General features: G+C 32.7%; 2 protein-coding genes across 7 annotated transcripts; both read left to right on the forward strand.

The window, feature by feature from the left end:
• The first annotated feature begins 3,831 nt into the window (after positions 1 to 3,831).
• LOC7473604 (DNA repair protein recA homolog 2, mitochondrial) lies at positions 3,832 to 9,627 on the forward strand. Of its 6 annotated transcripts, XR_002982285.2 has the most exons (9): positions 3,833 to 4,018; positions 4,220 to 4,283; positions 4,430 to 4,641; positions 5,028 to 5,115; positions 6,594 to 6,766; positions 6,968 to 7,114; positions 7,221 to 7,343; positions 7,802 to 8,362; positions 9,128 to 9,627. XR_002982285.2 is itself a non-coding variant. In XM_002307981.4 (8 exons), the coding sequence occupies exons 1-8, from the start codon at positions 3,959 to 3,961 to the stop codon at positions 8,087 to 8,089; spliced, it is 1,149 nt and encodes a 382-aa protein (XP_002308017.3). In that variant the 5' UTR covers positions 3,832 to 3,958; the 3' UTR covers positions 8,090 to 8,684. The 6 variants fall into 6 exon arrangements, 5 of the variants coding, with proteins under 5 accessions (XP_002308017.3, XP_024458615.1, XP_024458617.1 ...); XM_002307981.4 differs by lacking the exon at positions 9,128 to 9,627 and having other exon boundaries at positions 3,832 to 4,018; positions 4,436 to 4,641; positions 7,802 to 8,684; XM_024602847.2 differs by lacking the exon at positions 9,128 to 9,627 and having other exon boundaries at positions 7,802 to 8,684.
• Positions 9,628 to 11,390: 1,763 nt separating this feature from the next.
• Positions 11,391 to 12,851, forward strand: LOC7496122 (glucan endo-1,3-beta-glucosidase, basic isoform). Its single transcript, XM_002307982.4, has 2 exons — positions 11,391 to 11,567; positions 11,695 to 12,851. The coding sequence occupies exons 1-2, from the start codon at positions 11,477 to 11,479 to the stop codon at positions 12,636 to 12,638; spliced, it is 1,035 nt and encodes a 344-aa protein (XP_002308018.2). The 5' UTR covers positions 11,391 to 11,476; the 3' UTR covers positions 12,639 to 12,851.
• The last annotated feature ends 2,694 nt before the right edge of the window (positions 12,852 to 15,545 follow it).

Raw genomic sequence — 15,545 nt, forward strand, 5'->3', positions numbered from 1 at the left:
ATGTGATATCAGCAAATTCAACACATCAATTCCATAATTGTAACTGTTTGAGGACTTCCCTGGAAAAGAAGAAGAAGAAGGATTATCATTAATGATGATCAGCCGCGAAAGAAAGAGTTCTGGATATCGGAAAAAGGAAATTAATTTCCTTTTCAAAAATATAAATCTTTCAAATAATTTTGATTATATAATGGTTGGATACGTATTAAAAGCAATATTGATTGGGAATATATATGAGATTAAGAGAGGATCCTTGGCTTAAAAAATGACAGATATTCTCGTAACTAAGCAATAATATTTTTATCTAGCTCTTAAAACTCTGGACAAAAGAACAAGGAGCTAGCCTAGGCACCATCGATCTGTCTCTCTCGTCCTCTCCCTCGCTGTGTTTTTCTTAGAGGAGTGCCAGACCCCAATTATTATTTTTCCAGCTTTATCGTCCGTCTTCAACTAAACTTCATGACATCGTTTTAGGGATCTAATTAATTTGGCAAAACCCTGATAACCCAATCAAGTTTTAGTAATTTAATTAATCTAGTTAAACTCATTGCAAACCTAGTCGGATAAACATTAAAGATTAAAAAATACATTGTTTTAATAAAAATATTTTATTTATAATTTACATGCATATTTCGATGACATAATAACCTAGTATTTTTTTAGATCAATTCATGATCAAATCCGACAAATAGACAGATGTTCCACATTATAAGCAAGTTAAATGACTTCTAAATTGAGCGTGTTTGGGAGTGATTGCAGTTGCGGTTGCTTTTTAAAGTGTTTTTCATTTAGAAATGTATTAAAATAATGTTTTTTTATTTTTTAAAAATTATTTTTGACATCAGTATATCAAAATGATATGAAAACACCAAAACAATAATAATTTGAAGTAAAGAAAAAACAAATTTAAATTTTTTCAAAAGCGTTTTTGAAATATAAAAACAAATATAATCATAATGAATCTAAAATATCTGAAAGAAAAAAGGAAAAAAAGAGAAGAAAGAAACGCGAGAGGAGATCAAAACCACGCACACTCCAAGAAATTTCCATTTGAAAGCTAAAGATCATGGGCACCATCCCAACCAGAATCTCATTGAAGTTTAGAAAGCTCAACTTCTACGATTTTGTGTCAATGAATCAAATAATGATAAGAGCAAATGATCACCAAATATGAAATATAGGGAGCAATTACTTGATGGTGTGTGGACGTGAACGCAAACTTGAATTTATACCACGAATGAACTGAATCAAAAGATTAAAAAAAAAAAAAAAGAGTTTAAGTTTCAAACAAAGTAATGAATGCTCTTTTTTACACAATAAGTAATGGAGGTTAGATTGAAGAGTGGTTTAAATTATTTTTTTTTAAATTTTAAAAGATATTTCACTGTTATATATCAAGTTTTAAAGAAGTAAGAAAAAATCATGATTTAATTTATAGACCTAACTTGACTCAATAAACTTGCTTCATTTAATTATATAATAAAAACAACCATAATAAATCAATCAAATAATAATAATAATAATAATAATAATAATTATTATTATGATTACCTGCAACAACAAAAAAAAAAACACTTACCAATATTTTAAAAATATTTCTATGATCTTACTTAATAACAAAATAAAAAATTAATAAAATAATATCTAAAATATATTTTCAATTCCTCCAAGAATAATAAAGGGATAATAATCAACAAAATATTAAAGAATAAAAATAAAAAAACATTCAATTTAAAAAAGACAAAAAAAAAACAACCAAAGTCAACTTATGTTAACTTGCTAAACTTATGACCTGTGTTATGAAAATGAGATAACCTCGTAGAAAGAAAATTAAAAAAAATCATGAAGCCCAATTCCTTATCAATCCAGTGTTGAAATTGAAAAAAAAAAAAAAACAAAGTCAACTCGGGTTAACCTACCAAACTCGTGACCGGGTCAGGAGACTGGATAACCCCATAGAAACAAATTAAAAAAAATAAATCATAAAGCCTAATTCCCAACCAACTCAATGTAGAAGAATAAAATAAATAAATCAATTAACAAAAAAGACAAAAAAAAAAAACCTAGTAAATTTGGGTATCATACCAAACCCTACAACTCGAGTCATGAGAATTGAATAACTTAATAGAAAAAAATTAAAAACAATTAAAAATCCAAATTTCAAAACAACTTAATGTTGAATGATAAAATTGAAAAAAATGATAAAAAAAATTCTCAAGTTAACTCACTAAACCTACGAACTAGGTCATAAGACTATAATTATCTCAAAGAAAAGAAATAAAAAAATAATCATGAATCCTAATTCACAACTAACATGATGTAGAAAGATGAAATAAATAAAAATTAATTAAAAAAACCCAAGGTAAAAAAGTCTAAAGTCAACTCGGGTTAACTTTCCAAACTCATGACCTGGGTGAACCCATGAAACTTGTGACTCGGTTCATGAAACTGAGATAACCTCATAGACAGAAAATAAAAAAATTTAAAGCTCAATTTTCAACTAACTCGATACAGAAGGATGAAATAAAAAAAATAAAAAAGGACCCAAGGAAAAAAGTCCAAAGTTAACTCGGATTAACTTTCTAAACTTATGATCCAGGACATGAGATTGTAATTACCTCATAAAAGACAAATAAAAAAAATCACGAAATTCAATTCCAACCAACCCAACATTGAATGATGAAATTTTAAAAAAAAAATTAAAAAATACCTAAAATAAAATAAATAGCAATAAAAAAATAAATATCAAATTTCATATAAAAACAAAATGACAGGTAACCTTGTTGTTTTAAAGAGAGAGAGAGAGCACTCAGAAATCGAGAAGGACAAAAAAAAAAAAAAAAAGAGAGTACAAAAAAAAAAAAAGGTAGCTAGAGGCCCATCGTGGCTCTTCCGTCAACATGCCTTGCTTGCCACACAAACCCTCACCAAGTTGTTTCTAACGCCACTAAGGGAGGCAAGATTCTAAGACTAGAGGAAGCTGCAAGTGCTGCCACAATAACTTCTCTCACGTGATGATGTGTGTGATACAACACCAATCAATTTTCTTACCTTTTCATTTTAGTTCTTGATCTTGCAAAACTAGATTTGTTTCAGTTTCAAAATTAATATGTGAAGCATTAATTGTTTTAAATTAGTAAAATTTAATTTATTTTTATCAAATTAAGCATTACTTAAACCTTATAATTTCTTATTGACATTGCAAGATCCTCATATCCAGGCTACTAAAACAAACCATTGATTCAATTCTAAATAAATTCAATATGGATTAATCAGATTAAAAAAAATGATAAGAAAAATTCAAAGGACTAAAACAAAAAAAAAAAGAAGTTGGAAATATTCTCAATTCATATTCAATTAAGTACATGATGCTAGCAAAATAATAATAATAATAATAATAGTTGAAGCTTAAATATTTCTTAAGCTAGAAAATCTTCTCAAAACTCTAATTATTTTAAATTAATAAAATAATATTTTATTTTACCAAACTAAATATTAATTAAGTAACAAATTTCTTTTTTAATATCATAAAATCCTTATATAAAAACAACCAAAATAAATCATCGAATATAATTTTAAATCAACACACAATTAAAGTACCAAATACAAAGAAGTCGAGCAATGGAAATTAAAAAAACTAAGAACTAAAAAACAAAATAAAATTCACTATAAAACACTATTACAATCCTTGAAGATCTCTCTGCTATAATAAATTCACTCGTTCATTTAGCTTTTGTAATTAACAAATAATTTAATGTAATTTTATTTTATTTTATTTAGTTTACTAGGTTTTATGAACAAAAAGATAACAACAGTACAGAACGGCATACCCGCTTTTTTTTTCTCTGAAAAATAAACGAATAATTTTTTTTAATAAACAATAGTAGCAAGCACTGGTTAAAATCTGAACCAAATCAAAGAGACTGGTAAACCCTAAAACCCTAACAAAGGGGCGAAAATGGCACTTTCAATTCGTTTCAATTCTCTGGCAAGATTTCGCCTTTGCACTCTCTCTCAGGTACCCTCACTTCCTATTTCTTTTTTCAATCTTAAAGATTGTAGCTTTATTTGTTTATCACAAGAATGAATTCAATCATATATACTCATGATTTTGTTCAATATCAATGAATTTGCTTTCTTTTACTAATTGAATGTGTTTTCTGAACTGGGTTTTTATTATAATCATTTATATTTTGCTGGTGACAATTTTTTTTTTTAGCAGAATGGAAGAAGACATGCGGTTACATTTATTGGAAGGAATGATCACACTCTTTCTTCTGTAGGTAATCAGCTTTTTTTTTTTTTGCTAATTTCTATTATCTATAAATTCACATGCAGAAATGAATGCGGAAATTATTTGGCTGGAGTTGTGTGAATGATTTGGGTGAAGTTTGAAAATTTAAGAATGATTTCGTACTGCTTGGTGAAGTTTCAGATTTTGAACCTGATGAACTCCATGATGAGGGTGAAGCGAAACAGAAAGATAATGCGCTTCGTTTGGCTCTCACGCAGCTTGCTGGTGAATTTGGTAGAGAGTCTATGCTGTCATTGCAGCGGTTTTTCAGCTCACGAAGAGCTTCTATTATATCAACAGGCTCGTTGAAGCTTGATCTTGCACTTGGAATTGGTGGATTACCGAAGGTGATTGGGTTATATATAATTAGATGTTTGTCTACCATGTTTGTTCAATCTTATATTCTTTGGATTGTCATAAAGGTTTATGCATTCTATTCCTTTGCTGTGTCAGTTGCTTTTGGGACTTGTTAGTTATTCTTTGATATATGACTCTTACTTCTATGTGGGGGCCATGGTGATGAATCGCTAAGGAACTTAATTATGGCATGCTTATCAGTGCTGAACTCGTGATTGTTTGGATGGAAACTGCAGTTGTGAAAATAAATGAAGCTACACATTTAGCATTTGTGCATCAATAATGTCTTTTTTGATTGTGAACCTTTTAGTTTATCCATGAATTTTGAAAAATCATCAGGACAACGTTGCTTAGAAATCTGCCTTGCACTCTGCAGGGAAGAATGGTTGAAATCTATGGGCAAGAAGCTTCTGGCAAGACAACTATTGCACTTCACATTATCAAGGAAGCTCAAAAGCTTGGAGGTGTGTGCTACTAGATTTTTCATGCTTTCTGTTTTACATTTCATGAAAGTAGGCATGCATGACCTTAACAAGGAAATCAGGTTCTATTTTTAATTGATTATTGCAGTTTGAATATCAGACATGTAACATAACATAGATTACAAGAACTTCAGATTGATTTTAATTGGAGCACCACATAGCAAAATCCATGCTAAATATTTATAGGTTTTGGAACTTTGATATGATTACTTGAGATTTCATTAACCAATTTCAGTTATTAATCCTTGTTAAGAAAGAAAACCGGTCCTTATATTAAGTCATCTTGTATCTCTCCATTTCACACACTTTTTCCTTGTTGCCTGTTATTTAATGATCACTGGATTCATTACCTTTGTTCCACTTGGCATAGCCTGTCACCTGTATTTATTTGTAATTTGTAGCATTTTCTTTTTCCAGCAAGGCTCTTTAGGAAGGCATAGAGTGACCTTTTTGTCCTTGTCTTTTATTCCCAGCACACAGGAAACGATAGAACTGTTCCATATTTTTGTTTTATATAGGAATCACTGGATTCCACTTTCCTTTTTCTTGCAACTGTGCAACGCACTGTGCATGTAATAACTTGATATAGGTTTATATTGGTTTCAAGTTTTTGTTGGGGATTTTTCATAGTCTGCTGTTAACTTTATCCATGAAAATCTTCAAGTTTGTGTAGAGGGATTTTATAATCTGCTCACTTAGTTTTATCAGAAAGATTAGTTGATGCTACAGTATGCCAAATTACCTGAATCTTACAGTCAACCCGTAATCCTTTTTTCTTCCTTTTCTGAAACTTTTGCTGAAACATTTTCTTAATTACACCGCTGTTTACTGAAAATGTTCTTTTGTGCCAAAATAAATAACTTCAGAGTTTATCTGTGTGATATATGATTACACACCCACACCTAAACTCAAACGAAGCACATGAATAGATAGATATAGTTTCCTTCTGCATATAATACGCACCACACACTCCCACCACACCCAAACACATGGATGGATAGATATAGAGATATATAATTGCAGAAAAGGGATAAGATATATTTATGCTTAGGTGATCTGATCCTGCTCGTTTACTTACCACCACCTCCTATAGACTTAAATTGGACAAGCAATAAGCAAATACTCTTTTTCATTATCTTTGGTCGTGGCAGTCTGACAAAGGATGACCAAATAAAAGAGGCAAACTTCTTTGCACGCAAAAATTAGTTATGCATATTGCTGTCATACACCAGAAGCTAGCAATATTCTTAGTACTGAAAAATTGGTACGAAGATTCTTTATTTCTAATGATATTTGGCAACTTATTACTAATTTTTATTTTGTTATGTTCTTCTGACCTGTATTTGTCCTTTTTGAGATGCGTTTTTTTACCCATGTGGCTAAAATAATTATATCCTCTTTAAATCTGGACCATAAAAAGTGTAGGATCATCTTTGCTCATTGAATTGTCTTTTTGTCAGGATATTGTGCATTTCTTGATGTAGAGAATGCAATGGATCATTCACTTGCTAAATCAATGGGCGTAAACACAGAAAATCTTCTTATTTCACGTCCAGATTGTGCTGAAAATTTGCTCAGTGTAGTCAACACTCTGACTAAAAGCGGGTCTGTAGATGTGATCGTGGTTGATAGTGTAAGTAATTAATTCTCAAGAGGACAGCTACACCCACATATCTGCGTGTCCATAACCTTGTCCTGTTATCAATGATTATTATAACCTTTTTTGTGGTGGTTTGATTCTTTATAAATTACACTCATAGATTTAGAGTATCCTTCTTTTGCGATCTTATCTCATTCATCATGCTTAATGCTGATCCATGCATTTTGTTTGCAGGTTGCCGCCCTTGTTCCTCAACGTGAGATTGATACTGTGGTGGGAGGCTCCTTTGAAGATATACAATCACGATTAATGACCCAAGCACTTAGGAAGATCAATTATTCATTGTGCCAATCTCGAACTCTTATTATTTTTCTTAATCAGGTTGAGTTCTAGACTTGTAGTTATATTTCAAATATTTTGTATGGAAGCTGTAAACAGTAACTTATGGAGAAAATAATATTCACCTGTGGTGAATATTATTTTCCAGGTTAGAACAAGTTTAAAATCAGGACGTGCAGAAGAGGTCACCTGTGGTGGAAATGCCTTGAAATTCTATTCGGCAGTACGTTTGAGAATGATCAGAACAGGACTGCTCAAGACTGGGGACAAGGTATATTCTTTAGTGCAATTGCTAACAATTAAGCTGAATAAATTATAATGGTCAGGTTCCTCAGAGATGTGCTCTTTGCATAAAACCTAATGTGGATATTTGTTTGATTTTTGCTTGAAGTCTGGTGGGGAAGTTTCTAAGCTTTGTAGACAAGTGATAAATTTTTACATGGACAAATAAGATGTTCTTGGCCTATAATGGTCTCAGATTCTGCTTGAATTACCGTACTTTCAGTCATATTTATCCTTGATCTTGTTTATGTTAATTGATTAATCTGTGCTCCTTGCTTTAATTTCTTTCTTCTTTTCTTTTCTAATTTACCTCTTGTCAGATCATTGCTCATTCTTAAGCTTTTTAACAATCAAAGCTTTTGTTGTTAGTTTTCTTGAACTGATTGATTTTGGGTATTTCATGTTCTTGTTGCTGTTTTATTTTGTTAAATAATGCAATGTATTCAGGTTACTGGTCTTGGGGTGTGTGCACAAGTCGTGAAAAATAAATTGGCTCCTGCTATGACAAAAGCTGAAATTGGGATACAGTTTGGGAGAGGCTTTTGCTTTGAATCTGAAGTCTTGGAATTAGCTTGTGAGCAGAGTCTCATCAAGAAGGAAGGAAGTAGCTATGTTATTGGCAGAGAGGTATTTAGCAATGAACATGCAGCAGAACAGTATTTAATTGAAAATGAAGGGGTTCTTGATCAAATAGTTGCAAAATTAAGGGGAAAATTACTTCAAAGGAAGATGTGACCGTGGTAGACCCTTGAGAAAATGAATTGCTTAAAGGATGCAGCTAAAATCAAAACATAAGCGGTTCCAAATTGGTTACTATCTACAAAAACCGGAAAACTAGCCATCAAAGAATTTCAATCATCAGTGGCACTGGAGCTTTATTTGTGAGACAACTGTGCATTCACAGAAGCAATAGTATTGGATGATCTTTGCTGGTCGGGCAGATGAGATGGTCAACGATAGAAACCATTTCTCCGATAAGAGGCTGACAAGTTATTCTTGGAAGATTATGTAAGCCTAACTCCCCCAAAGCCTGTGTTCATCAATGCTTGTATCTCTCTTGCTTTCACTTACTGTGATTAGTTAAAGAATTAGTCAAGTGATTGCAACTAACTAGATTGCAATTTAAGACCAGCCATTCTTCCACTGCAAAGTTGTATAATAGTTATAGACTTTAATGTGATTTTCTCAGACATGCTTCTTGATTCAGTAGTCTGTACTAGCTTGTCTTTAACATACATCCGCATCCTGCACGAACAACAATGATTTACTCAATCATTTCTAATGTTAATGTAACATTTCATTAGTTTCATTAGTTTCGAGTCAGTTCATAGATTCCTCTTGCTTGAGCCTATCATGATTTGCGCTTGTCATCTAGTCTAGTCTTAGCCGCCATGACCCATTAATAGGTTAAATTCTGTTTTTGCTTAAGACTTTTTGTCAGAGTTTTAAAATCCGGACCAGCCCGGCGGGTCGACCCGGGACCCGGGCCTGGGACCGGTCCGGGTGGAGGTAAAAACCCGCTTGGAAGTTGGCCCGGTGAAACCCGGTCGATCTGGCTGGTCGACTCGGGACCCGGTCAAACCCGGGTGAGACCCGCTCTATTTTTTTTTTTAATATTAGCAGTCATTAAATGACGTCGTTTTGGCCTTTTAAAAGGCCAAAACACTGAAGAAGAATGAAGCAATATTGGGGATAGTTGCAAATCTAATTAATGAAAAAGAAAATCAGCTCTCTCTTTGAAACCCAGCTAAATGATTTTTGGTTTTCTTGAAGTCCTAAGATGTCAAGGAGAGATGGAAAACCAGAGACACGGAGAGAGTAACAATTGACTCTAATTTAGATCAAAAGAACCAGCGCCAGTTGCAAGATGCATTGTCTCTTGAGACCCTGTCTGGTCCGGATACTGCCAAGGTGAAGTCCGGTGGTGTGAGCAAAGAAACAGACAAGAAACCAAATGAACACGGCGAAGGAAGCAAGCATTCTTCTAAGCCAACTGAAGTGCCTTGGTCACGGTCCTTTTTTCAGGTTTTTTCTTTTTGAAGTAATTGTTGATATGTGGTTTTGTGGAATTTGTTCTGGTGTTTCATTGTTATTATCTAATGGATGTGAAATTTAGCGCGGTTGAGACAGTAAGTTCAAAAGCTAAGATATGCTTGGGTGCTTATGGAAATAGAAAATTTGAGTTTGTAGCCATTATAGGACTTAGTGGTTTGGGATTATTTCTATACTTTCCTGAAATGCTATTTATATTATACAGTGGTTGTCTTTGTAAATATTTATTTGCTTGAATCAAAACAGAGCAGTTCAACTTTTGCAGCAAAAAAAAAAGAGAGATTTTTTTGTGTGTTTATGTGTGTTTTTTTGTTTTGAGTTGATCCGGATCAATATCCATGACCTAATTACTTGATCGGATCGATGGTCGGATCAGATTTCAAAACTATAATATTGGGTGAAGGGATTTTATTAATTTGGTCAGAAAGAGAATCCGACACATACAAATGATGACGGGTCACGACTTGCAGGCAATTACCAACTTGAAGAGACATGTCATGTAGCTAGAATACACACATGTAACGAAGATTTTCTTGATGTAAGACTATGTAGCTTTGCGTTTTTTCCCCTTTCTTCTAAGAAAAAAAAATTGGAGAAAAAAACACATTCAATGGTGTGGATCATAAGCAATTCACTATACATAAATGACAATTTGGATGTTCACCATTGGATGTTATCTACATGACATCAACTAAAATTTTAAAAAGAATTCTGAGAGTTGATCCAACAATCAAGTTAATGGAATCGATGATAGACTATGCTAAGCTTTCAATCTAGTTTAAAAACAAATCTATTCTAACTTACTAGGTTGATTTATTATACCGAGCTGAGTTTAATAACTAACTATGCTAGTTCAATAAGAGATGAAGAAATTGTATTATAATATTTTTCCTTCTTCTTTTTCTTCCTACAGGCTTTCACGAGTCAACAAACTTTGTCTGCTGTCAATACTGACATCAGGAAATTTGGAAGATGAATTAGATGGTATGGCACGTCATGTAGATTGGAACCACCTCATTTTGCACCAAAAAACGACCAAGATGAAAAAAAGTCTCTCTCAAGCCCCTGGGTTTCTAGAAATGCTCTAATACACTCGCTACTTACAGCACTGCACAGCTAGGGAAGGCAAAGAAAACTCATAGAAGCTTGGTGTACGAGAGCTTGTTCCTGGTGTAGCCATGCAAGGATGGAAAATTGGTTTGGAAATTCTAGCTTTGGTACAGGGGTATGAAGTTATATGAACAAACTAAATATCCCATTTGGAACTAGATGATTATGAACTGTAGACTTTTATTAGGTTAGAGTCGGAAATTTTACAAGCTTCTAGCTGGTAACTCGAGGAAAAAAATTAACCTTCAAATGGGCCCACACAGAAGAAAATATAAAAGAAACTATTTCTTTTCACACAAGATTAAAGAGTACCTAAGCTTTAACAATCCCAGGTTAATTATTACAGTATCAATTTTATATGCTCCAAGTGATACCAAACCTAACAACATCTATAGTGTTATGCTTTCTTGTATAGAACAACCACACGAAGTCAAGAACATTGCCGTGTTGTGCAGGTAAGAAATTGTCAATTTTCCACATTTTACTCAAAGAAATGCTCTTAAATGATATTGCATGCTAGATGTCTAACAGCTTATAGTGGCTTTGAAGAATTTAGCTAGTAGAGGATGCGACTTATAAGACTGTTTATAAGGGCCCCAAAAGGAAAATTAAGAACTCTCAAGACTTTTCATGCATACGGAGAAGGTCCCAAACGACAAGCTGTTAGATTTGCATTGAATGACTCGAGCAGTCAGCATTGACAATTTGTGGAAAATAACCATTGCGGAGTAGTCTACAAGTTGCGAATTTGGATTTATAGATTTGAAAGTTCTTAGCAAGACCATGTCTAATCTTTTTTAATAATATCTCAATTGATAGGAATTTGTTGTCATAGATGATGTAGAGCTTCTTTTCCTCTATAAAAAGGAAGGTAAGGAGTGGAGTTTGGCAAACAGAGCATCAATCTCTCTCTCTTTAATTTGTAGCTTATTTCAAGTATTACTGTTTCCTTGATAAAGCATGGCTGTATCACATCTAGCTGGCAAAAGCCCTGCCATGCTTTCCATGATGCTGCTCTTTGGGATATTATTAGCTAGCCTAGATACTGCAGGTAGATAGAATCATGTTTTGTGCACAGAAGAACCATGCTATTTACGTATTTTCTATCAAATATTTTAACCAGAGCTGCTTAACATGAGTGATTAACTGGTTACTTACTGATTACTTCGATATTGCAGGTGCCCAGATAGGTGTTTGCTATGGAATGCTTGGTAACTTACCACCACGACCAGAAGTCATAGCTCTCTACAACGAGAGAGGCATTCAAAGAATGCGGCTCTATGATCCAGATCAAGATGCTTTACGAGCCCTTGGAGGCACCAACATCGAGCTCATTCTTGGTATTCTAAATCCTGACCTTCAAGGGATTGCTTCTAGTCAAGACAATGCAAATGCATGGGTGCAAAACAATGTAAGAAACTTTGGCAATGTCAGGTTTCGATACATTGCGGTAGGAAATGAGGTTAAGCCCTCAGATTCATCAGCACAGTTTCTAGTCCCTGCCATGCAAAACATTCGCAATGCACTCGATTCAGCTGGGCTAGGAAGTATCAAAGTTTCAACCGCTATTGATCCTGAGGTCCTAACAGATGATTCCTTCCCTCCCTCAAAAGGCTCTTTCAGGGCAGAATATAGACCACTTCTCGATCCGATCATTCGCTTTTTAGTGGACAAGCAATCTCCATTACTCGTTAACTTGTATCCATACTTCACTTACTCAGGTGACACAGCAGGAAACATCCCCCTTGATTATGCTCTCTTCACAGCTCCATCATCACCAGTCTCTGATCCACCACTGAATTACCAAAACCTTTTTGATGCTATTCTTGACACTATTTACGCTGCTTTGGAGAAATCTGGTGGAGGTTCTTTGGACATTGTGGTATCAGAGAGCGGTTGGCCAACAGCTGGAGGGAAAGGAACATCAGTTGATAACGCAAGAACATATAACAACAACTTGGTTCAACATGTGAAGACAGGAAGTCCAAAAAGGCCTGGAAAGCCTATAGAAACCTATATTTTTGCCATGTTTGACGAGGTTAACAAAAGCCCAGAATTAGAGAAAAACTGGGGGCTATTTTTTCCAAATAAACAGCCAAAATACCAGATCGATCTCAACTAAAGAGTGCCAAGAAGTTGTGGCTACAGAATAATGATATTATAGGGCAGGAACACTCCAATTTGTATGGAGTATACTAAATAAGAAGATTGTAATCCACAGAAAAAGGTGAAAACTATGTTTACCTAAATTAATGTAATCTCCAATAATGCTTACAAGACTATTATATGTATATTTATGAAATCCCATGCAATATTAGGGTGATTGTCTCTTCAATTCTTCGTACATACATAAGGCACTAATTGATAATCATAATCCTGTTCATCTGGGGCAAGTGATGTTGCGGTAAACAGAAATGGATTAAAATTTATTTTTTATATAATTTCAGATTGTTTTACATGTTAATATAAAAAATAAAAAAATTAATTTAATTCATTTCTAAATAAAAAATACTCTAAAAATTAACCGCTACCACACTTATAAACACTCTCAAACTTTATTAGACAACTCATAACAGAACTTAGCTCATGAAGCAAAGATTAACTGGTCTTCTGGTGTATAAATCATGATTAATATCTAATCCCATTTTATAAATTAATTAAATTTTGGACTTTGATCAACGTTTATATATAAAATAACCTTCAGATCAGCACCCACCCGTTGGCTGAAGTTATAAGATGCAGAAGACTGAAACAATCTACAGTAACTATCACAGGATCATAAATATTCTCGTTTCCAGCAATTCAATTACGTTACACTTCATGTTCATGTTGACACATTGTCAGAGAAGGTTGCAACATTATGTCTTATCTTTTGGTGCTTAGAACATTTCAATTTAAGATAAGACTGCAAGAAAAGTAATTTGTCTTTGATTTACTCCAAAAATAATTTCGTTACATAAAATGCAATCTAGATGTATCCTAATTTAAATTTAAAAACAATTATTTTTTATAATCTAAAAAGCATAATTAATAAACTCGATCTGACCTTACAGGTTGATCCAGCTAATCTATAATTTAAATCTCGATCTAAATTAAGTTTTAATTTTAAATAATTTTAATATTAATTGAGTTAAACTTGGTTAAAAAATTTCAAAAATTAAAATTATATAATTTTAAATAAAAATAATGAATTAAGATCGACTGCGAACAGCAACCCTAGGGGTGTTCAAAACAATTGAAAAACCGATTAAATCGAGAAAACCGGAAAAAAAAAACTGAAAAAACCGAACCGTGAAAAAAAACCGATTAAACCGATTAAAATTTTGAAAAAACCGACCGGTTCGGTTCGGTTTCGGTTTTTTAAGCATGAAACCGAAAAAACCGAACAGAACCGAACCCAAACCAAAAAAACCGAGCCAAACCGGTTTGAACCAGTTTTTGTTCTAAAAAACCGAACCGAACCGAAACCGGTCGGTTTGAACCGGTTTCGGTTTTTTTAAAAAAAAAAAATTTAAAAAAAAAAATTCAATTTGGTTATTTTTTTTATAAAAACAAAATCGAACCGAAAATAAACACTTCTAAGCAACCCAAAACATTACCTAGTCTCACAACTATGTTGGAAGTTGGAATGGTCCAAAGGCCTGAACTTAATTTCTTAATTCAAATTAGTATTGCCTGTTAAGTTTTGTAATGGGCTTTTCTCTATTCTTGGGCCATGGCTTTTTTATAGAGATAATGGGCCAAATTATAATTATTAAGAAAAAAAAAAATCAACGAACCAACGGTTCTGATTTCTCTCTCCGTTTTAAATTAAAAAAGAAAACAAACGCGCCTAATTGGCACTGCGCGCTTTTCATTTTCTTCTCTTCTAATGTAATACCCTCTCACTACCATCCACCGCCACAACAAGCACCGTGGCGGCGGCGGAAGACGACTGGGACTTCTCATCAGGAGAAGAAAACAGAACTGATGACGTCAATGATGAAGAAATACTCCACACTTCTACTTCTTTATCAAAATTACAGTTCAGGTAGTGGAATTAATCATATTTAGCAGAGCTTGATTGATTGATTGATTGAATTAGGGCTTTTTTGATATAGAAAGACTGGATTTTTTCCCGGTAGGAGTGGTGTTTCAAAAAGGAAAAATGGAAGAGTGAGATTGGAATGGCAGAAGTTATTGTAAAGAAAGGCAAATTGTGGATAACTACAGGAATTTGTAAATTATTAAAATTAAAATAAAGGGTTTTTTCTGTTGTTAGTGTAATAAAGTTTTGTTCTTAATACTAATAGTTGTTTTTGTTGAAACATTTCACTTCCTGACAATCCAGTGGTTAGATTTCCAAAAAGATTTTTTTGAATTTTTATATTATTTTAATGTATTTATATAAAAATAATTTTTTAAATATATCTTTAAATAAAAATCAAAGTATATTTTGTTTTATAATAGCTTTTGTTGTTATAAAATGAAAATATATATTTAAAAAAATTTATAAATTATAGATTTTTTTTAATTGATTCAGTGTGATTTATACACAACCATACTAAGCACGAGTAACCAAAGTGAATTGAGGCTATCTTTGTATTTTGGAATTCATTTTTTGGAAAATTACTTTTCAAACTTTTCTATGTTTATTTGCCACTAGGAAAGGTGGTCAACAGAAAACACTTTCCAATCAAAGAAAAATTTGGCTTGGTTTTCAAAAAAGTGTTTTCCTAGAAAATTTGAGCGGAAAACACTTTCTAAAAGTTGTGAAAAATTTAGAAATGTCATATTATTTGCTGATTATATCAAATTTGGTCATCGAACTTTTGATTGCTATATATATTTTGTTTTGAATATTTATTTTTCAATTTCATCTCTTAAAATTTAATTTTTGTATTAACTTTGGTCCTCATTTTTATAATTGTTATTTGCTTTTCCCTTATCATTTTTTTATTGAAATTTTTTATGTATCAAATTTGGTCCTCATTCTTTTGATTGTTACTTATTTTATTTGAAATAATTTATGAAATGTTAATTATTATTA

This window comes from Populus trichocarpa, chromosome 6, assembly GCF_000002775.5.
Source record: "Populus trichocarpa isolate Nisqually-1 chromosome 6, P.trichocarpa_v4.1, whole genome shotgun sequence".
NCBI lineage: Eukaryota > Viridiplantae > Streptophyta > Magnoliopsida > Malpighiales > Salicaceae > Populus > Populus trichocarpa.

Coding starts and splice junctions, on each gene's coding strand:
- LOC7496122 (XM_002307982.4), top strand. CDS start 11,477: ATGGCTGTATCACATCTAGCTGGCAAAAGCCCTGCCATGCTTTCCATG. Junction 11,568..11,694: donor AGCTAGCCTAGATACTGCAG/GTAGATAGAATC, acceptor TCGATATTGCAG/GTGCCCAGATAGGTGTTTGC.
- LOC7473604 (XM_024602847.2), top strand. CDS start 3,959: ATGGCACTTTCAATTCGTTTCAATTCTCTGGCAAGATTTCGCCTTTGC. Junction 5,116..6,593: donor GGAAGCTCAAAAGCTTGGAG/GTGTGTGCTACT, acceptor TCTTTTTGTCAG/GATATTGTGCATTTCTTGAT. Junction 6,767..6,967: donor ATGTGATCGTGGTTGATAGT/GTAAGTAATTAA, acceptor TTTTGTTTGCAG/GTTGCCGCCCTTGTTCCTCA.